Source organism: Lentinus tigrinus (assembly GCF_003813185.1).
Source record: "Lentinus tigrinus ALCF2SS1-7 unplaced genomic scaffold L226scaffold_54, whole genome shotgun sequence".
NCBI classification, from domain to species: Eukaryota; Fungi; Basidiomycota; class Agaricomycetes; order Polyporales; family Polyporaceae; genus Lentinus; species Lentinus tigrinus.
Window position 1 is genome coordinate 152,194 of NW_027137963.1, and position 25,657 is coordinate 177,850.

At 59.9% G+C, this 25,657-nt stretch overlaps 10 protein-coding genes and 1 non-coding gene across 11 annotated transcripts; 5 read left to right on the forward strand and 6 right to left on the reverse strand.

The window, feature by feature from the left end:
- Positions 1 to 1,434: 1,434 nt before the first annotated feature.
- On the reverse strand, positions 1,435 to 2,536 carry L226DRAFT_312713 (uncharacterized protein). The gene is made up of 2 exons (XM_067673825.1): positions 1,505 to 2,536; positions 1,435 to 1,439 (listed from the first exon to the last, which is right to left on the reverse strand). The coding sequence occupies exon 1, from the start codon at positions 2,123 to 2,125 to the stop codon at positions 1,556 to 1,558; it is 570 nt and encodes a 189-aa protein (XP_067529466.1). The 5' UTR covers positions 2,126 to 2,536; the 3' UTR covers positions 1,435 to 1,439; positions 1,505 to 1,555.
- On the reverse strand, positions 2,537 to 4,225 carry L226DRAFT_312712 (uncharacterized protein). Its single transcript, XM_067673824.1, has one exon. It carries the CDS (start codon positions 4,107 to 4,109, stop codon positions 2,949 to 2,951), a length of 1,161 nt encoding a protein of 386 aa, XP_067529467.1. The 5' UTR covers positions 4,110 to 4,225; the 3' UTR covers positions 2,537 to 2,948.
- Positions 4,226 to 5,572, reverse strand: L226DRAFT_312694 (uncharacterized protein). Its single transcript, XM_067673822.1, has one exon. The coding sequence runs from the start codon at positions 5,473 to 5,475 to the stop codon at positions 4,342 to 4,344; it is 1,134 nt and encodes a 377-aa protein (XP_067529468.1). The 5' UTR covers positions 5,476 to 5,572; the 3' UTR covers positions 4,226 to 4,341.
- Positions 5,572 to 6,417, forward strand: L226DRAFT_312710 (uncharacterized protein). The gene has a single exon (XM_067673823.1). The coding sequence runs from the start codon at positions 5,669 to 5,671 to the stop codon at positions 6,242 to 6,244; it is 576 nt and encodes a 191-aa protein (XP_067529469.1). The 5' UTR covers positions 5,572 to 5,668; the 3' UTR covers positions 6,245 to 6,417.
- Position 6,418: 1 nt separating this feature from the next.
- Positions 6,419 to 9,609, forward strand: L226DRAFT_312767 (uncharacterized protein). The gene is made up of 6 exons (XM_067673827.1): positions 6,419 to 7,407; positions 7,471 to 7,902; positions 7,960 to 8,110; positions 8,184 to 8,361; positions 8,434 to 9,436; positions 9,487 to 9,609. Exons 1-5 carry the CDS (start codon positions 6,592 to 6,594, stop codon positions 9,329 to 9,331), a joined length of 2,475 nt encoding a protein of 824 aa, XP_067529470.1. The 5' UTR covers positions 6,419 to 6,591; the 3' UTR covers positions 9,332 to 9,436; positions 9,487 to 9,609.
- On the forward strand, positions 9,363 to 10,251 carry L226DRAFT_312819 (uncharacterized protein). Its single transcript, XM_067673829.1, has one exon. The coding sequence runs from the start codon at positions 9,502 to 9,504 to the stop codon at positions 10,210 to 10,212; it is 711 nt and encodes a 236-aa protein (XP_067529471.1). The 5' UTR covers positions 9,363 to 9,501; the 3' UTR covers positions 10,213 to 10,251.
- Positions 10,252 to 11,765: 1,514 nt separating this feature from the next.
- L226DRAFT_576071 (uncharacterized protein) lies at positions 11,766 to 13,451 on the reverse strand (the record flags this gene model as incomplete). Its single annotated transcript, XM_067685301.1, has 1 exon — positions 11,766 to 13,451. The coding sequence occupies one exon, from the start codon at positions 13,449 to 13,451 to the stop codon at positions 11,766 to 11,768; it is 1,686 nt and encodes a 561-aa protein (XP_067529472.1).
- A 545-nt stretch (positions 13,452 to 13,996) lies between these two features.
- On the reverse strand, positions 13,997 to 16,427 carry L226DRAFT_516611 (uncharacterized protein). The gene is made up of 2 exons (XM_067678481.1): positions 15,048 to 16,427; positions 13,997 to 14,986 (listed from the first exon to the last, which is right to left on the reverse strand). The coding sequence occupies exons 1-2, from the start codon at positions 16,274 to 16,276 to the stop codon at positions 14,377 to 14,379; spliced, it is 1,839 nt and encodes a 612-aa protein (XP_067529473.1). The 5' UTR covers positions 16,277 to 16,427; the 3' UTR covers positions 13,997 to 14,376.
- Positions 16,428 to 18,147: 1,720 nt separating this feature from the next.
- On the forward strand, positions 18,148 to 21,431 carry L226DRAFT_576073 (leucine aminopeptidase; the record flags this gene model as incomplete). The annotated part of the gene is made up of 16 exons (XM_067685302.1): positions 18,148 to 18,466; positions 18,521 to 18,696; positions 18,750 to 18,785; positions 18,847 to 18,916; positions 19,671 to 19,693; positions 19,743 to 19,798; positions 19,859 to 19,955; positions 20,021 to 20,048; positions 20,100 to 20,154; positions 20,214 to 20,285; positions 20,341 to 20,411; positions 20,467 to 20,533; positions 20,583 to 20,628; positions 20,688 to 20,813; positions 21,139 to 21,326; positions 21,398 to 21,431. The coding sequence occupies 16 exons, from the start codon at positions 18,148 to 18,150 to the stop codon at positions 21,429 to 21,431; spliced, it is 1,464 nt and encodes a 487-aa protein (XP_067529474.1).
- Positions 21,432 to 21,555: 124 nt separating this feature from the next.
- On the reverse strand, positions 21,556 to 21,649 carry L226DRAFT_t277. Its single transcript has one exon. It is a non-coding gene; the product is annotated as a tRNA-Pro (tRNA).
- Positions 21,650 to 23,306: 1,657 nt separating this feature from the next.
- L226DRAFT_526974 (uncharacterized protein) lies at positions 23,307 to 23,691 on the forward strand (the record flags this gene model as incomplete). Its single annotated transcript, XM_067679082.1, has 2 exons — positions 23,307 to 23,501; positions 23,533 to 23,691. The coding sequence occupies 2 exons, from the start codon at positions 23,307 to 23,309 to the stop codon at positions 23,689 to 23,691; spliced, it is 354 nt and encodes a 117-aa protein (XP_067529475.1).
- Positions 23,692 to 25,657: the final 1,966 nt, after the last annotated feature.

Below are 25,657 nucleotides of genomic sequence, written 5' to 3' on the forward strand. Positions count from 1 at the left end.
GCACGACGCACGAAGCACTCGAACGAAGCCGGGACGAGGACCAGTTGATCGTGATCCCGCGTTTGAGGCCTGAGGCTTGAGCGGATACGATCCGGTACGTGATGCGCACAGCACACCGACCCCGGAGTTACTGTTCATGACGCCTGCTGAGTCGGCGAAGGGACTCGAGTTGAGGGAACGGACGCACAGACTCGGACGCAGCGCATACACCGAAGCATCACGCGTCATCGTCATCTCCGAGGGACGTGCTGCGGGACCCGTTCGGACGCTTCTCTTGCGCATGTATATCATATATGGACTCGAGCTTGGGCTCTGAGAACAGACGAGGCGCGGAGACGGACACGGATGACGCGACGTGTGCACCCGCTCGGACGGCGGCGGGAGCGGTCCTTGTTCTCAGCGACGGTCCGGGATTTCTCGAACTGTTCGAATCGATTCGGCTTGACAACGGCCGACGTGCCAGTGTGCTCTCGAAGGCGGGTTGCGGTTGCGGTCGCGGGTGCGGCTGCAGGTGCGGGTGCGGGTGACGAGCTCAGCTGTAGGCTCTGGCTGCGGAACCGTCAGTCTATAAGTAGCTCGACTCAGGCTATAGTTGTATGCATACATACAACTGCTGGGAGACCGTGAGCATGTACGTCCGCTCTGCGCACCATGTCCGCGGGCCGACGCTCGTTGGTCGTCGGAAAAACGCGCTGTCAGACCTAAGGGGTGGAATTGTAACGTGTAGATGAGAACGGAGGCGGAACGTAACCTGGCCGGAACGTGCTTCTTGCGAGTATTGGTCTTTGCATCGCGGCGGGCCAATGAGAGATTATTGTCCTCGTATGTCGCCCGACGCCATGTATTGTCGGGACTCGGATGTGTAGCCAGCCATCAGCGGATCGTGCACCAGTGCCACTAGTCGCTGTCGGCTTGTACATACCATACCGTCTTCTAAACTTCCCACAAGACGCGGTGGGAATTCCTGCCAGGTCCCAGTGCCACAGTAAGTCTGAGAAAATGAGAATGAGATCGCAAAAGAGAGATACGCGAGCTACCCGCGAAGCGCGATCATATGCACTGCCCACCTGGCTGGTGTCTGGTCTGTGCAGTGTCGCGTATGTAGATATCTCTATTGAAACTTGATTGGACCCCTCGGCCTCGGTGGCATGTGCGCTGCCGAACTTCTGTGGTCATAGCAATTGAGTGCACTAGGGTCCGGGACTGAATCACTGGATCATGGCATTCGCGACCGACCCTCGACCGACAACGTCGGTTGGCGGTGAGAAGCTGCGTGCACTGTGCACAATAATGCCGTGGGTGAGGAGGCTAAGCGGGAGACAAGGACAAGGACAAGGCACCTGGCGCTGGGTTACTGGTCACTGGTTACCGGCACACGAATGCCAACAGTGACGGATCACGATGGTAGTATTGTACGCACCGACTCGGACAGCCATCGACTAGAGTAGTAGAGTAATGTAAGTGCCATAGTACCGTACATGCGTACATACGAGGAGCTGCTCACCTTCAGAGTCCATGATCCAGCATACAGAACTTCAGAAGCACACACGACACATCAGCCGCCCGAACAGATCAAGACGCACATCACATCGCGCATCGCGCATCGCGCATCGGGCTTCGGAGGTTCAGACGCCGGCATCGAACAGCGAACAGCGAACAACGGGACAAATAAGTACGTACACGGCGGGCCCATGCGGGCGAGCGGGGATAGAGCATCAGACGTGACTTGCCGTAGATATCGCGCGTGCCGCCTGCCGCCTGCTGCCCTGGCGTCGTGACAGGAGCTGGGAAGCTGCCCGTAACGGCAACGGCACAATGCAGGAGCGTCTGGCGCCTGACGAACTGTGTGCGTCGTGCAATGCGCACCCTTCTGCACGACGCACGGAGGTAGGTGAGGTGGAGGTGGAGGTGGAGGTGACGAGAGCCTCAACTGATCTCTTCGTCGCCGCGCAGGAGCCAACACTGACAGGAGTCCGACTCCGAAGCTTCGGCAGCGGCAGCGGGAGTTGGCGGGCATTACGAGATTGGCAGCTTCGTTCACGTTGTGCGTGTCGTGTTGGGCTGGGCTGGGCGCGTGAATGAGGCGTGACGCGTGAGTACTTGAGTACTGAGCGCTGAGCATCATATATCAAGATTTGAGTTGGGATTGACCAAGCGTGCCTGGCTCGTCGGGGGCGCGTCCCAGCGTCCCAGTGTCCAGCGTCCAGTGTCTAGTGCCCACGGGCCATTGATTAATCTTCACGAAGCCTCCAAGGGACTTGCAATGATATGATAGTGATTCGATCGTGAACTTTCCACCGTCCGTCGTCTGTCGTCTGTCGTCCGTCGGTCATCGCCTTCCCAACGCATCCCCCATCCTCGTGGGCGCGGCGTGACAGATCCCCACGTCATAGCTGAGCAGGGCGTAGGCGTGGGCGTGAGTATGTACTTGGCTCTGCACAGTGCACATCGGCCTGGAGCTTGCGCCTCGAGGCGTGCGCAGGCGGCAGGGCCCAGTCCCCAGTCCCCAGTCCCCAGTCACTAGCACGGAGGAACGTCGCCATGCGGTTCGGAGGTGCTGGTGAGCCTGCAGGCTACAGGAGGCTACAGTAACAGGCTGCGGGCGCGGGCGCGGGCGTAGGAGGATCGTCGGCCGGCGGCGGTCTGTTGCCTGTTCGAGTTGTTCAAGTTGTCGTCACCAGCGCACCGCGAGGCGAGACAGGCACGGTCGAGAGTCGAGAGTCCCTGGAGGCTGGAGAGCTCGTGGACTCTGGAGAGGGAGCGGGTCCGAGTCTGCGCAAGTGCCGAGTGCGAAGTGCGAAGATCCGACCGCGTTCGTATCCCGACACGGCAACACGGTACGTACCTCGAAGGGAAATCGCGCCATCCCAGTTGGCCAGCACGAATCCGGATCCGTTTCCTACCTGATCAGTGAATAATGAACAGGGCGCGATCATCGTCCTGACCAGTCACCCCGAGGGGGCAGGTTCGGGCGCGGGCGGCGGCGTGGGGTCCTTCTTCCCGAGTCCGAGTCCGACTCTCTCACTCTGAGCCTGTGAGGCCTGTGAGCAGGAGAAGGCAGGGGCGACGGCGGCCAATGCGATGGCATGCGGTGCCTCGTTTCCGCCGCGTTGTGATGGGCGGGGACAGCGTCCACATGGCGCACGGCGCGGGCCTCCGCCCGTCCGCCCGTCCACACGCTTGGCGCGAGACTCAAATCTCGAGAGAGACACTCGCGGAAGCAAATCCAGCCTTCGGGTCCTGCCAGGAGCCAGAGGATGGATCTGGGTTCGTCGCGGGGGATCTACCGGACGCGACGCGGGCGATGATGCGAATTGCGACGCTGTAGCGGCTAGCCTGTCCCTGGCTATAGCGAGGTGCCGAGGCAGGTTGCGATGCGAATCGCGATGTCCACGTCGGTCGATGTCGATGCCAGTCGGGTGCGCCGATGCCCTGTCGTCCTCAGGCCTCATCCTCATCCTCAGGACCTCAGCAGATCGGAGAAACCGTACGTGCTCTGACATCACTTCGCGCGGCCGCCGCACGCCGCACTCCGCACGCCGCCACGCCGTCGTCAGGAGCGCACTACAGTACGCACTAGGCCCCTTCCGGTTGTCGACGGGACATGTCTGGGCAGAGGTACATAGGTGGCGCAACGCCAACCCAGTCGGCGCGCCGCCCGGCGCCCTGCGCACGCCGTACTGCACTGTATCACGAGATGGACAAGGCGGCAGGCCACCGTCGACCGTCGACCGTTGACGTTGCCGTTGACGGGCGCGCACACGTCCGTTGGCGGTCGGGATGTCGAGGCCGATGTCCTCCTCCGGAGAGTGGAGAAACCTAGGTGCACAGGGGGGTGCGAGGAGCGCGACTGCAGAGCCGGGCACCGCCGACGACCCACGGGACGGGGAGGCGAAAGGACTCGAGCCACTGAGCCACAGAGCCAGCCTCGAGGGAGCGGGCGCGGGCGCGATGGGATGGAGCCCCCAGCCCCCAGCCCGCCCGGCGCCCAGGTCACACGGGCGTGTCGGGCGCCGCCTTCGATCCGAACGAACACGCGGGCTCGGAGGGGGCGCGGCGGCGGGTGAACCGTTCTCCCCGACCCCCGGCACCACGGCGGCATGTGTCATCCCGGCGAGCGCACATCAACTTGATGCGGATATAGCAAGGCCGCCGCTGCCGCCGGCGCGCGCGGGGGCGGGACCCCGAGGACGCCCGCGCGCCCCCTCCTCCTTCCTGCCTTCCCCGTTTCGGCACCGAGATCTGCCAGCCCCGAGCGGCGGGAATATTGGAATCGAGATTCCATATTCCGCGAGTGGGCTGAGGCGCCCGGCCAGTGCGACTTCGGATCGCAGGGAACCATCATACATGGCGGCCTGCGCAGTGCGTGCAGTGCGGGTGCGAGTGCCAAGGTAGACGCCGCCGATTCAGACTGAGATGAGACTCTGTCGACAACGCGGCAGAAGAAGCTCGTCGATGGGCCCCGCAAGCCGGACGCCGCACGCGCGGTGGGAAAGGCCGACAAACTCCCACCTTGGGGGCTGCGCAGTCGAACCTGTCGGGAACCGGGGGCGGGGTGGGCTCGGAATAGGTCATCTGAGAATCCTGCAGAGCGCGCGTGGGAACATGAGTCTTGAGAAAGGCCCGGCATGGCGGCATGCGGCTGCAGGCGGGGTGCGTGATCGTTCTAACTTCTGTGCGTCGTGGTGGCGTACCTGACGGGCCGGGAACGGGTGCGGGATTTTGGACGGAGGCGGAGGCAGAGGCGGAGAAGGCGCGGGGGAATCCCTCTTGAGACCTTGAGGCCTTGAGGCCTTGAGGTCTGGGTTCAGAGCTAGCGTTAGCGTTAGGTTGGCGTCCCCTCACCTGTCGATGCAGCGCAACGTGCGGGTGCGGGTGCGAGTGCTGGGAGGAGAGTGCACCGGGGATGGACATATTGCCATGATGCATTGGCCGCTGCCAGCGCGTCAACGTTCGTGCTTGGACAACGGACACTGGACAACGGGCACAGCGGCAGCTCGGAGCGGCGAGCTGGGAGAACACGCCGCGGGGGTGCATGCGAGAGCGGGGTCCAGGGAGACAGGAGGCTGCTGCGGGAGGAGAGAAGTCGTGCTGAGCTGCAGCCATGAGGCAGCGGCAGACCCAGCGGCCAGCGGCAGCGGCAGCGGACGACATGCCATTGCTCGTGCGGAGGACCGACGGGCCACTGTCCACTGTCACTGCGTCACTTGTATTGTCACTTGGAAGCTGGCAGCGATGGTTAGCGCGATGGTCTGAGGGACTGAATGCGGCGACTGGCGCGCGTGGCCATGGGCCGATCTCGATGCTGGCGCTGCGTGGTCGGAATCTTGGAATGACAACCGGATTTCCCGCGGGCTGGCAAGGCGGACAGAAGGCGAACCCGAGAAGTGGGAGAAGCGGAGTAGACAGAGAGAGTAGGAGACGATTCAGACGAGGCGCAGGGCGCAGGGCGCGGGGCGCGAGGCGTGGATGCATGGCCGCGGCCGTGAGCGGGTGCGCAGGTGACGTAGGTTTGTCCGCGCCGTCACCCGTGAAGACGGCGAACAGGCCAGGCGGTGTGTGGCTGGTCCGCGAGAGTTTCGGATGCGGGAGAGTGGGACTAAGCTGACGAGTGCGCAGGCGGCAGCTGGACCGTGGACGAAGGTTCGGATTGAGCAAGAATTCGAAGATGGGACGCTCGGGCGTCCAGATTCAGGAGAGCGGGATGGGGAGCGAGGCGAGGGCCCGGGGCGGTCGGAAAGATGGGCGAGGAGGCAGTGTGGGCGTGGCCAGCCACTGGCAGCGAGCTATGGCCCATGAGATCTTGAGAAGTCGGACGCGGGGGAGGAGGAGGAGCCGGGTCCGCATGGATCAGACGGGCGGAGAGAATTCTGCGCGGGAGCCTGAGCGTGGGCGGCGGGGGGACGGGTGCGAGTGGAACAACCTAGCTAAGGCTGGGAGACGTGTTCGTGCTCAGGATGCAGCGCGAGGACATGGGCATGGGCATGGGCATGGTAGCCTGGCCAGTGGGAGCCCCGCGGTGTGCGCGCCTGAGCGGGACAGCAGCTCGGACGCCAGCTTCGACTTCTCGCTCAGAAAGTGCGTCCTTGCCGTAACAACGTGTACCGAAGCGCTCCTCCAGGCGGTGCGCCCTCCATGGCCACAGCAAACCGCGAGAGAACAGCACAAGCACAAGCAGAGCGGCGGCGGCGGGAGAGGCGACTCCGAGCTGCCATCCCGCGAGAGTTGCATAGATGGTTGCTAGTAATAGTCGCTGGATGAGGCGAGGCGAGGCGGGAGGGGCGGGAAGAGAGTGGCCGGGGGGTCGACAGCGCGGGGCTCGTGGCCGGAAAAGGGCAAGGGGGGCCGCCGGAAAAGGGAATCTGGTGCGGGAAAATGCTAACCGGCCGAAAATGGCAAGGGGTGATGGGCGAGCGTGGCGCATGAGCTCGAGGCGATATCAACCTCTCCTCCGTCCCTCAAATATGTCTCCGCCCCGCCCCCCGCCCCCCTTTCACCTCACGCCCCGACATCACACCCCCCGCCCTCAAAGCTGTCCTGCTCGTCCTCCAGGGCCTCTTACACGTCCTCCCCGCCGCCCGATCGTGGCCGATGTCCGCGTCCCCGCAGCCTCCCGCCCCCGCCACAGTCCCCGCGCGCGACGAGCCCGCGCCCCAGACAAATGGCTCCCCACCAGCTCCCGGCTCTTCTCCTGCCCAGCTCGCCGCGCTCCTCGCAAAGGCCCTCGAGGAGACTGATTCCTACAAGCAGCAGCTAGACAGCATGCGACGACGCGCCGACAAGGCCGAACGTCTCCTCGCCTCCTTCCAATCAACAGTCCAGTCCCCCACAAACGGCTCCCCGCCCGGCTCGGCCCAGGGCTCCCCATCCAAACCACAGCTTTCCGAGGCCGCGCGCAAGACCATCATGGAGTGCGAGAACCGCGCTGAGCGCGCAGAGCAGGCTCGCGACGAGGCCGAAGCCCGTCTCCGCATGCTCCAGGAGTCCTGGGTCGAGCTCGACCGTTTCTTTGCAGGCGCAGAACTCCGCAACGCAGACGTCCGAGCCCAGTTCACCCGCCTCGTCGCCCAGGGAGGCGGTGAGCTCATCACCATCCCCGCCATCCCCTCCCAAAACTCCATCTACATCCCCTCCACCCTCCAGCAGCCACTCGCAAGTCTCCCCTCCCGCACACATCTCTCCTCCCGCAGCGTACGCGGGCTCAACCTTGCTTCACAACCATTCCCCTCCGTTGCGCTCCCCCCACCACCGAGCGCAAGCTCGAGCCGCGTCCGTCCGCGCGCAGGCAGCATGGACGCAGGCTACGCTCCCGCTCTGGCCGGCCCCGGCGCGCCCCCACCTGCCAAACGACCGCGTAGTGACCGCGACCCCGACGACCGTAGCCGCGCCCGCGGATACAGCATCTCAGTACGTACACTCGTCCGATCTGCAGCACCCTTCCGCTTTACTAACGCTCCTGCCCCTCCGAAGCCCTCAAACTCCCCCCATCCAGCCTATCTCACCAACGGCCACGCACCTGACCACTCACCGCAGCTCGCAGTGCTCCCCTCTGCTGCGGGACAGCCTCTCCACGCTCATCCCCGCTATCAGGCCTACCAGCCCCGCTCCCACGTGGACCGCGACGATCCCCGCTATGCGTATCCTGACCAGCACCGTTCCCGCCGCTCACGACGCTCCAGGTCCCGCGGCCGCTCCTCGCGCAGCCGCTCCCGCGCGAGCTCGATGAGCCTCGACGAGATGCTCCTCGAGGCCACCGCCCCCGCCGGCGACGACCGCGCCGGGCCCGACGACCACCCCCACGCCCGCGCCATCCACCCCTCCCAGCATCTACACCCGTCCTCACGCCACCGGTCTCCCTCGCCGGGCCGCGACTACCACCTCGCAGTCCCGCACCACTCTAGGGCACGCGCCTCTTCCGCTGTTCAGCTCCACCCGAGTGCTCACGCTGCCGCTGCTCAGATTGCTTCCCCGCCGGGGCCGCTCCCTGCCCCCGGGCAGGTGCAGACGTACCAGACGCACATCTTTGCGCCCCCGGTGACGGGCGCGCCGGTCAAGAAGCCGAAACACGGCGCGGGCTCGCTCGGCGCCAACGGGAGCGTCCTCACTCTTGGTAAGCTCTGCCGTGTCCTCGAGGCGTGTTTTGCGTGGGGATTGAAAGCTGACGCTCGAATTTTGACTCGTAGGTCCGACGGGAAGCGTCATCTCTGGCCCGTCTGCGCTTGGCGGAGGTGGGTACCCGCCGACGAACGCCGCTGGACAGCGCATTTGCCGCCAGTGCGGTCTACCTGGCCGCTACAAGGACGGCAAGTGCGTCGAGAAGTGGGGACCGGGTCCCGAGGGCCCTGGCACGGTCTGCGACAGGTCAGTGCAGGCATCTGACCGCTACATCGGTCGTTCTGACGCATTTTCTTTTTTTTTTGCTGCCTACGATAGGTGCCGGAAGAAAATGAAGCGCGTCGAACGACGCGGGACGCTCGACAGCCAAAACCTCGCTGCGCAGATGCACCACCACCAGCCCGCGGCGATACACCCGTCTGGCGCACCGCAGGCGGCCCCGGGCTCCCTCTCGAACGGCCGGCTTGCGGGCGACCGCTCCATCCACCGCACCGACACCATCCCCATCCACCCCTCTCAACAGCAGCAGCAGCAGCAGTCGCAGTCCCGCCTCGGCCCGGGCGGGACGCAGATCCTGTCGTCGCAGCAGAGTTATAGCAGACACGACCACCACGACCGCGACCGCGAGCGGGACAGGGATGCGCATTCGCCGTACCACCAGTCACAGTCTTCCTACAGCCAGAGTCATTCCCGGTCGAGCCAGCGCGGGCCGACCCCGCCTGGGATCGCGACGCTGCCTGGGTCGAGTGCGGACGGGCAGGAGTACGACCAGCGGCCGCCGCGCTCGAGAGACTCGCAGCAGATGCAACAGATGCAGCAGAGAGCGGCGCCGGCGGGGGTGAATGGGCATCCGAGCCGCAGTGGGAGTGGGAGCAGCCGGTCTGCGACTCACTCGCCTCCGATGCGCGCGGCTGCGGGTGCGGCGGGGAAGAACGGCGCTGGCTCGGGCTCGGGCTCGGGCTCGCCGCGCGGGTCGAAGAGCTCGGACTTGATGGATGTCGACGCGGATGGGGAGGAGGTGGACGCGGACGCTGATGCGGACGCGGAGGCGGACGAGGTGGATGCGGATGCGGATGCGGACCCGGAGGGGGAGGGGGAGCATGACCATGACCCTGAGGGAGACGCGGACGCGGACGCGGAGCTGTTGGAGGCTGTGGATGCGGCGGAGGCGAATGCGGCGACGGACGAGGAGTGGTTGAAGAAGGAGGATGCGTGATGTCGTCGGGCCGTGTGGATGCTCTGTCTTTTCCCCCGTCTCTGGCTCCGTTCTCGCCGACCTCGCGCTGCCCTCTACCCTCCCACTTCCCCAATGATCTGACGAGTGCTGCTATGATTATGATCTGATGTCCGGACACTCTCCTCCCTGTCTCCGTGTTGCATATATGTATGGTATCTCTCGTCCGACGTCGCTGCCCCCCGTCTCTGCTCCACCCTCGCGTCTCCTCCTCCATCCATCCAACGCCCCGTCATGCTCCCGCGCTCCGTTTTCCATATATACAACCGCAGAACTTTCAGTTCTTCAAGATCAAGCTCCCCAAGATGTATGTTAGGTTAGGTAGTGGTAGTCTAGGATATCGCATTGTCGCGTTGTCGCGCCGTGTTCTTGGTTGTAGTAATCTCCCTTTCCCCTCTCCCTCTTCGTGCTCGCCCTCGCGTCTCGTGCCTCGCCCCCCTCTCGTCGTCCTGCCTGTATTCTTCATTCTCGTTCGCATTGTTGTGTTATGCATGGTTCCCTGTTCCCCGTTCCTTGTCTGCTGTTTCCTGTCTCCTGTCTCCTGCTGTTCTCTATTCTCTGTCCGAGTTGTACGAGTATCGTCAGTATCGCTTGTCGCTTGTCGCTTGTCGGGTGGGTCCGTGATCAGATTTTTTGGCACTACTAGTACTACAACTTGTTTTTGTATATACAATGACTTACATAGATGGGTTGGCGTCCGGTCGCTCTCTTTCTCTTTCTCTCTTTCTTGTGGGCTCCGCGCCGCGTGCTGCGTGCTGCGAATTCAGAATCAGAAGTGTAGAAGCGTGAATGCAGATGCGGATGCGGATGCGGCTGACTCTTTTTCGTACGTGACGTCGACTCGGACATGCTTCTGGGCTTGAGATGCGTACATGATACACATACAGTACGTGGGGAAATCCGGCTCCCAGACACGGTGACTCACTGCATGGCCTATGTAAGTAGCAGCGAGTACTTAGGTACTTAGGTACTTACGTGTGGCGGTGGCGGTGCGCGTTCGACGTTCAGTACGAGTTCCTCCCGATTCGGACTCTCTGCATGACGTGGAGCTCGCGCCTCGTTCATTCCTATCTCGGAACCTTCGAACATGATGGTTTCGCTCTGGGTGGAAGGTGCGCGATTCTGGTTATCGGAGACTTGCATATAGGTTGAAGCCGCGGCGGCAAGTCTCAATGGAATCTCGATCGGTCGAATCTCTTCACGAAGCGTAGCCGGATGAGTTGAGGTACTGTTCGCAACTCCAACGCACACTCTGTTGGCGACGAGGCTGGGAAATATACGCGCATAGAGGGAAGGGGGTTACATGCCAGCGACCATGAAAGGCAGAAGGTGGATTCGAGACATTTCTACTGAAGGGATCGCGGCGTAGAAGTCAGTTCCCTATCCGAGTGTGTCACAGAAGAAGGTCATACCATACTACGCATAGGCTGGGGCAGACAAATCAAATTAGGAGCGCTATGGGTAACTGACTTGTCGCCACGCCGAACCCGGGCCACCTCGAGAAATCCAGGCCGGCTGAGCCAGACTTGCGGTGCACGCAATGTGGTAAGCGGGCGCGGGTCGAACTTCATAAAGCCTGGAGCAAGCATAGTACTAATACGTGTCTGGCATCGTACCGCATGTGAATCTGATGGAGGCCGCAAGGAAGCGGAGGCGGTAGGACTTCTACCGTCTTCACCAACGCGTCCTCTCTTACAAGTCAGCCATCCGGGATGGTCACGCCGCCCCCTGCTAAGCCTGACTTACAGCCTACGAAGGGAGATACAAACGCTCGCGAGGCGGTGAGCGAAGGCAGGCACATCCAACTTCCAAAGTAGGGCCCCAGGTTGCGTACCTGGAACGTCCGTCCTGCAAGTAGATGTGTGTCTGGCATCGAACCGCATGTGATGGAGACCGCAAAGACGCGGAGGCGTAGGACTTCTACCATCTTCAGAGTTAACGCGTCCTTTTTACAAGTCAGCCATCCGTGATGGTGTAGTCACGATTTCCGAAACGATGAGTGCTCACAAAGATAGCCGCGCTAACGTCTACAATGCTGTCCTTCCTACCCTGTTCGAAGGATAGTTTGACCTGCACCACTTGCAGGCTCCCGGAGAACTGCTAGAGGGTCGAGACGATGTTTTGAGACTCGGCTGCTACCGGGGGCTCCAGATACAAGTCGAGGTACTTGGCTCGCCAGTCGTGGAGAACGTCCGCAAGCATGCTCGGATTCCATGCAGTGGGCGATGTTCGGTAATCATGAGGGAAAGTCGCTCCACGGCGCAGTTGAGTTGGAGAATCTATAGGTCAGGGAAAGCTATCACACGGTGCAGCGCACACCTTTGTCTGTGGTAGAAGTTTCCGTAGAAGTTGCTGTCATTTGACGAATCATATGGAAACTCGAATGCGAACGACAACGTACAGCGATCCGAAAGGATCAGTTTACCCACGGGAACTTCAAGACGGGCAAATCGTGCTCGGGCAACGCCCAATAGTCCTCTGAGCCCTCCATACGCCATGATGCGTCTATGTCCACACGTGGAGGGAACACCTTGCCTTCGGGCGCGTAGAACTGAAAGTCACACACGAGAGGTCCGAGCTCGTCCACGTATGTTTCGGAAAGACTCTGAGCGTATGCTCCCGTTTTTTCCGCATCTCCGTCTCGGGAAACATGATTTACTCCCGTTGATCTCCCACTTTCGAGCTCGGACTTGTCGATCGAGGCGACGTCGATAACCTGTACGGCGAGTGACCATATAGGGACCTCGAGGCGAGTACGCGCGCGAAGCATGCGCTTCAGGTCGCCGACATACGCAGTGCTGGAGGGCGTCGCTGTGATTATTTGCACACGCACAGTGCGCAGATCGGGACACAGTATCGTGGACTCTGTCGATAGAGCCCGGCATATGCGACCGAGTGCGCATATGGCCGCCGCGCCGTACTGGATGACGTCCGAGTTGAGATAGAGCAGCAGTTCCAGCTCCGCGACATACGGCAGGCGATGGAGGAGCTTGATGAAGGCTTCGCTGCTTGCAGAATCGATGTAGAGGCGGGAGCGGAGGACGCTGGGGAAGAAGTGCGTGGTGGCGAAGGAAGTGAGCCAGTTGTCCCAGATGAAGCGGTCACGGTCGTCATAATGGGCTTGTACCCAGACCGGGGAAGGCAGCTTGTCTCCCTCTGCGAAGAGAGAGAGAGCTTTGAAGCCGAATCCGACGTCGAGCCGTGATGGCCCGCTCTCCCCGTTCAGCTGCGGTATATGCAAGAGGTTTGAAGTCCCAACAAAGTAGTGATTCGCATGACAGTCGAGACGAATCGGGACTGTCTGCGGGAGGGACAGACAGCCGAGTAAGCTGGTTGCAGAAGAGAAGTCGGAGTCATTGGTGATACTCAGCAATTTGAGCCGAGTCAACGGAATATTGATATCGAGTAACGGAGGTGCGAACGGGTGGAGACGTGAGAGATGAAGGTACTGCAGCGCCGGGGAGCCGGTGAGGAGGGATACCAGTAGATGAGCACTGCGCCCCCGCCAATCGTACTCGAACGATAGGTAGAGGTGTGCGAGGTACGGGAAGGGTCCCTGCGGCATGCAATACGCGAGAGGCGCCAATGCGAGGGCACGCATGCGTTTCATCCCCTGTGGTTTGCGGATGTAAGGATAGAACACGGTCAGCTGGTCTTGCTGGGAGATGACCAGGCACTCCAGCGCAGGAGCAGAGAAGTGTAATACCTCATTGATATCACCGTATGCCGCATTGCGCAACACGATGTCAAGTCTCCGCAGCCGGGTAGAACGTGAGACCATCAAGTTCCGGCACCGATCGACGTTTGAGCTTGCAAAGCCCCAAGTAAGGACGAGGGAAAGGGGTGCATGGCGTGCGCGATCCAGAAATCCCCTCAACTTGGGCCTATTGACAGTGTCGCAACGAGTCCATAGGGAGGGAGTAGAGAGTGCGATAGCTCGCCATCGTGAGCACACGTGAGATATCGCGATGAGGGAACGGGTGTTCACGGTTTCTGCGCCTTCGTAGTCGATGCGGAATGAGGACTGCCGCTCCGACGAGATGGTGAGCTCGAAGATGATCGCATAGATCTCGCCGGGGACTTCGTCAAGGATAGTCAGCATAATTGGAGTTGTTTAGTACCTAAGCGTCGATATGGACGATCGAAGGGGTGTCTCCCCAGGCTGGGTAAGTCGTGCCCTGTGAGTAGCGATAATGAGCACCGGTTCGCGCGATCAGGCTGCCACTCACTCGGAATAGGATGACTTACGTCCTGTGTGATCTTGTAGATGCTTCAGCAACCCATGTAAAACAGCTCGAGACAGAAATCTAGAGGCTCGCCTCGACAACACGAAGATTCAGGTGGTGAGAACTTAGAAGTTGGATGACTTCTCGAGATTCCGGGATGGGGCGATTGCTTGCGCCGAGTTCACGAGTGTCTGAGTCAGTGCGGAGTATACGTACATCCCAGCAATGCGATCTCACCGAGAAATCGGGCTCCTGGCTGAGGCAAGCAAGTGCCACTCGTCGAGGTATGAGACTGAGCGAGAAGACGATGAGGCTTCGAGAGATCATTTCGCGAGGGCGTTACTAACCGTTATCTCTGTCGATAAGATAACGCACCAGCGCGTACTCCGACCTTCAACTTTGCCATCGTCAAAGGACCTTTGTATGAGAGTAACCGCAAGAAAGCGGTCCCAAAGGTATCATATTCCCCGCGAAATCCACGGGCGACATACTCGCATAGCACTACTACAAGCCACACATTCACTCCGAGACTACTACAAGACGCGTGCTGAGAACAACGTGGACATCTACAAATGAGCGGCACTGTGAGTGAGGGAGGGTGTGTATGTACGACACAATGAGACAGATAGCGAGAGCGAGCAACGAGCGAGGACGTCCGCCCGCGGAGTACTGAGTACAGTATGACAAGACGATAGCGATAGCGATACAAAGAGTGACTAGCAGACCTACCTGATACCTAAAAGCAACTGATACCCAACGATGTGAGACGATCCGGATATCCCTATGCAAAGCCGCGAACCCTCAAGCCTTCTTCTGCGGCTGTGAAACCGTCGCCGCCTCCGACGTGCTGCGGATCTTCGACCGCCGGGCCCCCATCCCGGCCCCGGACTGAGACACTCGCTCGCTGCTCTCTTGTCCATGTCCGAGCAGATTCGCCGACTTCAAGCTCTCGATAGTGACGCTCACGCACCCCGCAGGCACGTCCGTCCGAGGGGTCTCCCAGTCACCTACAGTGACGCGCGCACGACACACGAACGTCCGGCACACCTCGCGCGACAACAGACGCAGCGGGACCGGCACCCAGAAGTGCACGAGCCACGCACACGGACCGTCTGGGGAGTCCGCGGAGGGGACGAACCTATACTCGGGCTCGACGGAGATGCCGCGCTCGGAGGAGAGACGCGTGAGGACGTCGGTGCGGGGGAGGAAGTGGCCGGTATGGGAGGTGCGCCACTCGTAGGTCTGCGGTGCGTCTGGATCGGAGGGAGAGCTTGGCGGAGAGGAAGGGGAGGTTGGGGAGGAGAGCACGGCGAACTCGATCTTGAATTCTTGGATGCAGTGGCGGGGGTAGAAGTATGATGGCGCCTTCGAGTCCCGGATGACTAGTGTGCCGCCCCAAGCGTACGTATCCCTAGAGAGAGCAATTCGGACGTCAGCATGTACGGAGTATGTAATGAAGGTGGTCCACCTACGCATCGTTCACGTCCCAGACAGTCGTGTGGCGCTCGTTCGGAACGATGTCGATATTGATCCGCTGCAGGACACCGGAAGGACCGCGCTTCGTAACGGGGATGGGCTTGAAGACCCGGTTCTTCTCCTGTGCGTAGTCCTTCAAGACTTCGTCCATGATCTCTCCGGCAATCGTGCGCCCCGGAGGGACCTCGAACGCCGACACCGTCGGAAGCGGGACGGGCGCGAGAAAAGGGCGCAGAGCGACGTCGAGATGCGTGCCCTTGCTCGCCGCTTTGCTGGTGTCCCTTGACTCGTTGTTCGGAGGTAGACGGTCGGAGAGCGGCGCTTGGGATGGGACGACAGGCGTGAACACTGCATGGCTTCGTGTGAGGATAGGAGAACTTGGCCGAGGAGACCCGTAACGCGGGTCTCCCTCACATTCGAACTTGCGCTTCCCAGGTAACGAGCCATCCGCGTCGAGCTCCATAGAGATCTCCTCCCAGTGGTCGTCTAGTACAAAGGACTCGTCCGCAGCGGGGTCCGAGTCGGCGTTGGAGACATCGAGCATCGACGGAGTGCGTTTCAGCTCCCTGCCGAACGTGACTGTCTTCCGCGGCTTGGTGTTGACCATCGGAGATGATGCACGACGTGTATCGGGAACTGCTTCAGGCGGGTGGTTGCGCGTCGAGAACTTCGGCACCCAACTCTTCGTGCGGATGCGCTTGACGAGCGTGGGGTCCTTTGCCTTCGATGCGGAGGTGGTTTGGGTAGAGACGCCGCGTCCGGGGCGAGTCGTAGTGTCAGTGGTTGGCGAGAAAGAACTCGGAGGTGCGTCGTTCTCGGACGAGGACTTCTTCAGCGCGCTCTTCAGCGGACGCGCGTCGTGACGTGGGGGCACGTGAAGGTTCGACTTCTTGAGAACGGGAACGGGGGCAAGGTCGCGTGCTGTGTGGTTCGACCCGACGCTCTGGTTCGAGAGGAGACGGGGACGCGAGTGCGGACGTGGCGGGTCGTTCTCGTCTGTGGGGGCTGCCAGTTCGCGGAAGTCACGTTTGGAACGTGCAGGGACGCGTGGGTGGAGCGGTTGTGGGTACGAGATGAGAGGGCGCAGAGGTGGTTCTGGGAGAGGTTTGGGCTTCGGAGCGATGAAATTGAGCAGCTTGCCGCTGAGAGAGGTACGGCGGCGGCGAGGTGGGTGGTCGGAGCGGGATGCAGAACGGGAAAGAGGGAGCGGCTCAGGAAGCTCCATCGTGAGGGTATAATGTAAGAAGAGCGGGGGAGCGTCTCGGACGCGGCGGAGGATAATACCCAAGGAGGCAAACGGTTGCGACGGATTGTCGCGTTGTCCACCGTGAGGGGGTGGAAGGCAAAGACAAAACCGCGTTGAAGTCGGTTTATGTTCAAACGCGGTGGCGGAGCCACCGGTTGTAAGAACCTTTGTTAAGAAGGCGCGTCCCGGCTTCCGAGTTGGGAGAACAAAAGGGAGAAGACGGGAACAAAAACAAAGGCACGTGACCGCGTGTCGGGCTCGACGCCTTGTCCAACGAAGTCGTCTATAGCGTTAGCGAATAACAGCACGCACAAGTGATTGAGCAGAGGCAGTGTAGGAGGTAACCAGTTCTCAGCGAAGTCTTTCGGCACCGTTTCTCCGTAGTCTCCGGGCAAACCGCAGGCCCTTGCGACACCTATGTAGGTGAACTTTGACACATACAATGCAGGGTGCGTAAGCAGGCACTCGAGGGTCGTATTTCAACTCAAGAAGGCGCAAGAATCAATCCTATGATGGGAGCTAGAGGTGATAGAGCCTCTCGGTGGAAGAATCATTACTTGCATCCCGCGTGACAGAAATGTGGGGTACGGAGAAGGACGAACTGCGCGTCGTGAGCGATACCACCTCCGGACTGAACAGAGCTCTTCAGGATCTCCCGTAGCGATACTGTAGGCCATCGCGTTGGCTTGCACGCATCGTGCGAGGCAGGGTCTCGATCTTCAGGGCAATGTGCGCAGTCGACACCACGGGAGACAACGTGGTGGTCACGCAGAGATGGCATTGCAGCACAGGTATCTGAGGTCTGGCATCGGACCTCTCGCATCGCAATGGACGCGGAAGGGAGAAGAGAAGAAGTCTCAAGTGCTGAGACAGGATGGCCGCGCCAGAGCGTGGACCGGGGATGAAGACAGGCTCGGAGGGGAGGTGCAACTTGTACGGGTCTATAGGAGGAGCATTTTACAGCAGCGGCGATGCACCAGCCGGATCTGAGACGTTCGGAAGGGCGAAGAAACTCGCGAGCGTGCACTGGGAACCCAGGGGAATGACTCAAGGTACGGTGATACTCGACTCGGAACCTCTCCGGCTGCGACTTTGCCAATGAGATCCGAGTTGAGCTCGAGCAATGACGAGTACGTCGAGTGTATACCAGCCGTAAATTCCAGTTTACCTGCGTGCATGACACACGCGTAGGGACGGTGGCGGTCGGCCACGTAGGAGAGTGGAGACTCACGAGTGCATGAAGCTGCCTGAGTTGAGGAGTCTTCATGGATCGGAACGATGCATATTACAATGGACGGACATATGCAACATTGCAACCAGTACTTACATGTACACCTTAGGAGGACCGTCAACGACTCCGGACGGAGTTCACCCCAACTGCACATTTATCACTCGGCATCCAGAGGCACCTGAGATCGCTGAACCCGTTTCTATCGACTAAAATAATCAAGGGAATTTCTAGATGTACGACAAGACGTCACTTACGGGCGATGGGTCCGGGTGAAGATTTAGATATTCAGAATGGCGACCGCTCCTCCGAGAAGGATTTGAACGGGGTCGCTGAGTGGGAAGAACAACTTGATTGGTGTCGCCAGGAGAGTATGCAGCAGAGACGATGCGCCAGTACTTGTGATGCATATCAGCGCATTAGTTTATCATCGGCAGAGACGACAAAAGAAAGAGGACCTCAATGGTTAAGGAGGAAGGGAGCGTGCGTGGAAGCGCTCTGTCGGAATTGGCCCGTGGCAGTCGCGGAGCTGCTTGCCTTCACCATATTACCCCCCTCCTCCTCGATGCTCCTCTCTCGTTCATCGCGTCTTCTCCCTCGTTCTCCAGCCTTGCTCAGGCGCATGTCGTCCATCTACGTCCTTCCTATCGACCCCTCCGCGCCGTCTGCGGCAGCTGCGCCCGTCGACGCCACGAAGCTCTGGAAGTCGACTCCGGCTGCGTCAAAACCTCCGGCGACGGGCACGACTCACCTCTTCTACGGCGAGGATATCACTGCGCTTTCATCGCTCGGTGACAAGTTCGGGAAGAAGAAGGGCGACGAGCGGAGAGAGGTCGTGAGGAAGGCAGTAGCGGGAGGAATCAAGAAGGTTCGGAGCCTGGGCGAGGGTGTAGAGGGCAGCAAGGTTCTTGTTGACGCGTCTGTTGACGCGCACGCAGCAGGTATGTATCTCCGTAATTTTTTGCGCATTACATGCAATCAATTCGCGAGCACAGCTGTCGGCGCGCACCTCGCGCTCTACCATTTCACCCTCAAGACGAAGACTACATCTCCCTTCGACCCCCGCCTCACGGAACCCCTACCGGAGAAGCTCAACCTCTCCGCGCTGTCGCCATCTCAAGAATGGGATACCGGCGTTGTCTACGCGCAGGCACAGAACCTCGCGCGCACGGTACGTCCGCTCACCTCGTCACACGAGTCCTCGCTCACTCACTCTTTGCATAGCTCATGGAGTTGCCTGCGAACATGATGACCCCTACGGTACGTTCAGACTGTTTTTTTGCATGCGCGTGAAGTCGCGCTCTGACGCGTCGCTCTGCAGGCCTTCTCGGAGCGCATCAAGGCTGAGGCTGCAGGTCTCGCGAACGTGGAGGTTATCGTCCGCGACACTGGTACGTACCCTTCATTCGGTCTGCATCTACACCACCTCGGTTCCATTTTCTGCCACTCTGCATGAGAGCATTCGTCTGGCGCACCGTCCGTCAGAGAAGGCTGGCCGGTCGGTGTGATGAAGGCGCGCCCCTCTACGTGACTGGTCGCGTCTCCCTTCCCCCCGCGCGCGTTGACCACTGCCATGGCCCGACGGTTTGCTCGAGGCTATGTCTTCCGCGACTCCCATTGTCGACGAGGACGCATGCTGCGTGCTGGTGTGACAACCCATCACGACGTTAGTGGTCAAACTACACCATTTTAAAGCGGTGGAGCGTGATCGCCAGCATATGCGTTAAGGGGCGGCGAGCATTGAGGAGGGCGCGCGCAGGTTCGCATATGCGCATGCGTTACAAGGAGCAGAGGGGGTGACCGCCCACAACGCCGCCGGTGAGACTGTCTGGCGGGCAGCTCTTCCACGTCGTCAGTGTCGCGTTCAGTTGGAATAGCTGCTACGACTCTCGATAGACTGCGGGTCCTTCTGCGCTTTGCCAACGTATTATCTGCTCGCGGGCATGCATCGCAGCGAGCGGCTTCATTTTACGGGATGGCGGTCATGTTTTTCAAAGCCTCAGCTTCGCATAGTGAAGCTTCGCGGATGCCAGTTGTCTACCCTTCGCTATCTGCACATTGGCATGGTGGTTCCGTAGACGTCTATCCCCGGCTTCCTCCCGTTACGCACTGCTAGCTTACTGACACACCATTGTTCCTCTGTAGAATGGGCAGCGCAGAAGGGCATGGTACGCACATACACGGACGTCCTGTATCAACGCTGACGCCCGCTCCCAGCGCACTTTCCTCTCCGTGGCCAAGGGCTCGCAAGAGCCGGCGAAGTTCCTGGAGCTGTAAGTCTTTCTCACTCCCGACTATTTGACCCCCATGCTGACCGCGGGCTTGCTGTCTAGTCACTACAAGGGCGGCGCACCCGACGCAACCCCGCTCGTGCTCGTCGGCAAGGGCATCACGTTCGACTCGGGAGGCATCTCGCTCAAGCCCTCCAAGGTGCGCTTTGGTACTCCGTTGTCCTTGACTGCGCACTGACTGTCCGCGTTTGTCCTGTCGTGCAGGGCATGAGCTTGATGCGCGGCGACATGGGTGAGCGATGTGCCGTTTTGCGCTCATGGACCATACTGATGTGTCTCACAGGCGGTGCCGCAACGGTCTGCGCAACTGCACTTGCCATCGCCAGGCTGAAGATTCCGTACGTCCTCGTTGGCCCTCTCCGCAGCTGCCTGCTCGACTGACTTTGTTCTCCCCAAGTGTCAACCTCGTCGTGCTCACGCCGCTCACCGAGAACTTGCCCGGGCCGACGGCGAACAAGCCCGGGGACACGTCAGTTCTCATTCACACTTCCGTATGAGTCTGACTGACTCGTAGACCGACCCAGGGTGTACGCTATGAACGGCAAGTCGGTTGAGATCGACAACACCGACGCGGAGGGACGGCTCGTCCTCGCTGGTGAGTTCAGTCAGTCGACATGCGAAGTATGACCTGGCTGATCGTACATTCACAGACGCGATCTACTACGGCTCGAGCAAATTCAAGCCCGACACGCTGATCGACGTCGCGACGCTCACAGGGTGTGTCGAGCTCTTTTACTCTCACCTCGCCGCTGACACTGCGCTGTAGCTCCATGGACTACGCTCTCGGCGAGATCTACTCGGGGGTCTTCACGGTACGCGCTCTCGTCCGTCCTGTACCCCTCCACGTACTGACTAGTCGCGCGCGAAACAGAACTCGGATTCCCTCTGGAATGAGCTCCATGCCGCGGGGCTGAGGGAGCACGACCGCTTCTGGCGAATGCCGCTCGACGAAGAGTACGGGTCGCAGATCTACGAGGGGCCCGCGGATTTGGTCAACGTGAGTCCTCCGTCCGTGCGTTCTGTGTTTGCGAGTGTGGAGTCCCGTGTGCGTCCGTCGCCTACGCGAGGATGAGCTTCGTCTCTGAGGTTCCGCCATCTCGCACCCGACTGGATTGCCATCCGCCTGTTGCAATTCTCGGTAGCCGCGTGAATGCGGACCACAGGGTGCTTGTCGTCTCTGTTTCCATCTCCGTCTCTGTGCCGCGCATCGCATCTCGTCTCCAACGTCCGGACTTCTGCTACGACGACGACTCTTCTCGCGCGCGCGCACTGTCTCTGCCTCTTTACTGGCCAGTGACAACTAACACATTTCCCGTTTACAGACCGGCGGCTCGCGCGCAGGGTGCTGCACAGCTGCGCTCTTCCTCAAGTCCTTCGTCGACGGCGTCGAGCCAGCAGATGGCGAAGAGCAGCCGAGGGTCCGATGGGCGCACATCGACATCGCGGGGAGCATGGAGGCGAGCGGGAGCGGCGCGTACCAGGAGAAGGGTATGACAGGGCGGCCGACGAGGTGAGTTCTGACTTCTGTCGAGAATTTGGCATGGGTGTGCGGGGCGCTGACGGTGGGTTCGCTTTGTATAGAGCGTTGGTCGAGTTCATTCGGAGGTCGGTGTGATAGGATGACTGTGCTAGATATAGGGTTGTTCAGGTAATAGATATGTTCCTTGACCTTGGGGCTTGGTGTGTCCATCTTGGCCGTTCCAGCGTTGAATCGCATTGCGGCAGAAGCAGTGTAAAAAGGGCCTGGCCGGGAATTGAACCCGGGACCTCCTCCAAACAAAGTATACATTGAGGATACCCTAAGAAGGAATCATACTACTAGACCACCAGGCCTACATTAATTCACGTGCTGGAAAATATATAACAACTCAGTCTGGAATTATAACATATGATTGTTTGTGTCAGAATATTAGCATCATGAAGCATTGGCTGCTGGCTCTTGCATCAGCAAAAACCCAAAAGGCTCGGGAATGATTCCATAGTTTGCAAACAAGGGCACTCTTGCGAGTGATTGCAATCATCATGCAATCCACCAGACCTTGCAGAGCTCCTGGGAGATCCTGACATATTGGGACTGATTGCATACTGTTATAAGACCTTGTCAGGGCACCTAGGGCAGGGGAGGACCAGACCTCTCAGGTCAATTCACTGTAGATGGGAAATGGATCTGAGAGACCACCATGTCCCGGGCGTCAGAGCAATATGTTCTATAAATAGATACCTTGGATCGTATGAATGAATCTTGGAGGACTGTCAGAGGTTAAGAGATACATCTGTGAGCACGTCCAAGATGCAGGAATGCAAGAGGCTTGCCAAGACGGGATACTACTCCCCTTGGCCTCATAAGCACCGCTGTGCAGGTACCGGCAGGATGTAGGTGCCAAGACATTCATCTCTTTCACGGTGTAACGTCTATCGAGAACCTAACCGCGGCGAGCGGAAATAAGGATCGGGACAGGGTATGTAGTGAGCGAGGTGGGATGAGGTTCCCGACTGGTCAAGGTCCGGAGCTGGTTCTTGGGTAGCGGTAGGGGGACGTAACAGGACGAATCAGACAGGGAGACTCAGCAGTGACTCGTCCGACCGGGCGATAGCTACTCGGAGACGGTTGCGGTACCGGGGCTTGGACGGAAGACGGTGACGGGGACGGAAAGGGACGAGTCCCTGTTGCTGCCCTTTTTGCTGAACCGGACGGCGAGCGGTGAGCGGTAGACGGTGCGGTACGGTACTAGAGGGCGGTAGGCAGGGACTAGGGGGTCCCCGACAGCGAGAACCACCGGACGTTACTTCCGATGGTATAGACGGTGATGGAAACGGTGTCGGAGACGGTGGACGGTGCAGTCGGTGGACGGTCGATATGAGAACTTTCCTGTTTTTGCGGTGGGGCGGTCAAAAGACTGTGTACTGTGCGGTGAGGGGAAACGGAGTCTGAGGTTGTTTCCTGCTACGCTACGGATACAAAAGGGACTTCTCGACAGGAACTACGCACAGACCACGAACTGAGACTGGGCCCGTACCGTCCAATGAGCGTCCTCCAGCTTCCGGTTACCTTCCGACACGCGTTCCTCCTGGTCCCCCGTGTGTTTCCCTCCGGTTGTGTTCGAACCCCGGTTTCGGTGACGACCGCCGGTGAGAAGTGCCCAATGGCACGGAGAGAGAGAGAGACGTCCTGGGGGCTCCTAGGCTAACACCGTGCTAGCAGGCAGGAAGGAACAGCGAGGTCCGTCGTGAGCACCGCCACCGGAGAGGTCCCTCCTGCGTCTGACGAGGTCCGCCACCGGTAAGAGCCTCAGAGTGAGAGTGCGGAGCAGCCGGAGCCAGCCACTATCGATACCCATCACCCCCTCCCCACTGAAATCGGGACCGTCCTCAGTCCATCGATCGGGTTGCGGACCGGCTAGGATAGCCATGGCTTCAGCGTATAAAAGCGGAAGGGGCCTTGTGACCGGAAGGAGCAACCAGAACCGAAGGCCCCCTCTACCCTCCCCTTATGGATGCAGTCCGCGATTTCCTTCTCCATGAGCCGACCCCCGGAGTGTGGGAAGACCATTATGTGACCTGCGTCCGCGAGGGCCGACGCCAACTTGACAAAGCGGTATCCGACTTGGAGAGCGTCAAGGAGGCCGGTACCGAAAGCAGTAATGAGGAAGTCCGCCGGTTCATGGACCGCATCGCCGCTGCGCTGGTAAGCCTTCTGACCCGCTCGTTCGTTGTAGCACCTAAAGGTCCTGGTCCAGGACACCGTCCTCGCGCTCGCCCCGCCGGGGAACAAAGAGCTCCAGTTCGTCCGCCGAACCAAGACCGTTCTTGAAGGGTGGGAACAGGTTTCCGACACCGCGGGTATCCTGACCGACTTCGTGAAGTCTGTTGACTAGAGCCGCTGCAAGTACCAGTACCGTCACTTGGACCTCCTCGAGTGCCGCGCGGTGATCCTGTCATCTGTAGCCCGTACCGGGGCGGTCATCCTGAACCGTGCAGGGCCAGACTTCTCTGATGCTGCCTGTCGCGGCGACTAGATGCGTAGACACCAGGCGTCGATCGGCGACGACCTGAGGGGCGAGCTGCGAGGAGCCGAAAGAGCAATGAGATGGATAGAAGAGATGATGAACTCGATGGAGGACAAAGCGACGACCGGCACGAAGGCACAAAGTCGACGATAGCTAGTCTTCAAGCGCACTGCGACAGACTAGTCCCAATGACCAGGTTATACATTAGCACGGAGAGGGGGAAGAGTACAGGGGGTAGATACACACCTAGTCCCAATGACCAGGAGGTCGAGATGGGGACTAGGTAAGCGCTGAGGGGGCCTTATATACTACTCTGCTCTAGAGAATCACGTGCCAGTGCAAGACAATCACGTGCTAGTGGAAGGGAATCACATGGGAAGGGGAACGAGGCTGCGCGGGTGGAAGACAAAAGGGCGGGAAAACACATGGTAAAGGGGAGGTAACTGCGGGAATGAAGCATACAGTCACGGGAACGGAGCATGCGGTCACGGGAATGGAGTTCAGGGGATCCAAAAAGGGGGTGTCCAAGATAGGAAAGGGTCTGAAGGAGGAAACTGGAACTTCCGGGAGGGGCGAAAAGGGGGTGCTGGTCCACAGACCGTGACATTACCCCCCTCCTACGTCCGACGGTCCCCGACGGACTTAGAGGCTGGCCGGCGCCCCGAAACCCATTCGAAAGGAGAGGGGGTTGCTGTCGTTAAGTTGCATAGGGGCTGCCAGGGAAGAGATGCGAATACAGTGGATGCGATGCGATGAGGGGCGTTGGGGTTTCGCTTGTGGAACTCCTCGATCAGTTCCTGGCAGTGCGTAAGCCCCTTGGCAGGCTCCCAGCTGTCGTCACCTTCGCCATAGCCTTTCCAACGAACAAGGTATTGGAACTGGTTGCGATACTTGCGGCTGTCCAGGATTTCCTCCACTTCGTACTCCAATTCGCCCTCCACCTCCACTGGTTCCGGTGGTGGTGGTTGTTCTCCGTTGATGTCATTGCCTTTCCAGGGGGTGAGGCGATCAACGTGAATGACATCGTGTCGGTTCTGCATAGATGGGGGGAGGAGTAATCGGTAAGTGAGGTCTCCTGTACGCTCTAGAACTTCGTAGGGGCCGAGTCGACGTGGACCAAGTTTGCGGCTAGCCTGGTGGATGGAGACGTCGCGCGCATCAAGCCTATCTATATAATGCCGGGCTCCATGCCCATGGGGCCGGTGGCAAATGGTGGCAAGCCGGTGGCAAGGGCCATAGCTCCTCAACCGCTGGCCGGATTCTGGTGGCAAGGCTGAGAGATCTGTAGGGACGCTTCTTGGCTACGCAGCACATTTACTTTCATGGCAATCCGATGACAATCCACGGAGAAATTCACTTGCCACCTTAGGGTTAGGGTTAGGGTTATGAGAGCATCCAGGGATGCCAGGGATGCAGATTTGGCAGTGACCCCAACCCTAGAATGGGGTAACCCCAACCTCAAACTAGGGTTCACCCTTACCATTTTTGGGCTGAGATACTAGTTTGATAAGGTATTTTATGGAGGAGAAAGGCGTGTGGGAGCTGAATCGGCACCGCATTACTGGCTTGGGTCAGTGGTGTGTGATGAATGCATGATGTGGGGCAGGAATAGCACGAAGACTGTGCCGGGTGTGATGGGAATAGGTTTTGTGAACTGCGGACTGGAGGAGAACAGCATAGAGCGGGTAGAGGAAGGCGGGGGGGTGACGGTGTGAAAGAGTGTGTCGACGGTGCACGGTGAGAGGGTGGGAGATGAGTGGCTGTGCTGTGAGGGGTGTGAATGGGGTGGATGTGAGTTTGAGGGGACGTTGGGTGTATATGTGCGCGGTCGACG

Bases quoted from the DNA above. Each gene is read 5' to 3' on its own strand.
- L226DRAFT_312710 (XM_067673823.1), top strand. From the start codon at position 5,669: ATGGGACGCTCGGGCGTCCAGATTCAGGAGAGCGGGATGGGGAGCGAG.
- L226DRAFT_312819 (XM_067673829.1), top strand. From the start codon at position 9,502: ATGGTATCTCTCGTCCGACGTCGCTGCCCCCCGTCTCTGCTCCACCCT.
- L226DRAFT_312713 (XM_067673825.1), bottom strand. From the start codon at position 2,125: ATGATGCTCAGCGCTCAGTACTCAAGTACTCACGCGTCACGCCTCATT.
- L226DRAFT_312694 (XM_067673822.1), bottom strand. From the start codon at position 5,475: ATGCATCCACGCCTCGCGCCCCGCGCCCTGCGCCCTGCGCCTCGTCTG.
- L226DRAFT_312712 (XM_067673824.1), bottom strand. From the start codon at position 4,109: ATGACACATGCCGCCGTGGTGCCGGGGGTCGGGGAGAACGGTTCACCC.
- L226DRAFT_312767 (XM_067673827.1), top strand. From the start codon at position 6,592: ATGTCCGCGTCCCCGCAGCCTCCCGCCCCCGCCACAGTCCCCGCGCGC. The intron at 7,408-7,470 runs GTACGTACACTC...GCCCCTCCGAAG, and splicing joins CCCGCGGATACAGCATCTCA to CCCTCAAACTCCCCCCATCC. The intron at 8,111-8,183 runs GTAAGCTCTGCC...TTTGACTCGTAG, and splicing joins CGGGAGCGTCCTCACTCTTG to GTCCGACGGGAAGCGTCATC.
- L226DRAFT_516611 (XM_067678481.1), bottom strand. From the start codon at position 16,276: ATGGAGCTTCCTGAGCCGCTCCCTCTTTCCCGTTCTGCATCCCGCTCC. The intron at 14,987-15,047 runs GTAGGTGGACCA...TGCTCTCTCTAG, and splicing joins GTCTGGGACGTGAACGATGC to GGATACGTACGCTTGGGGCG.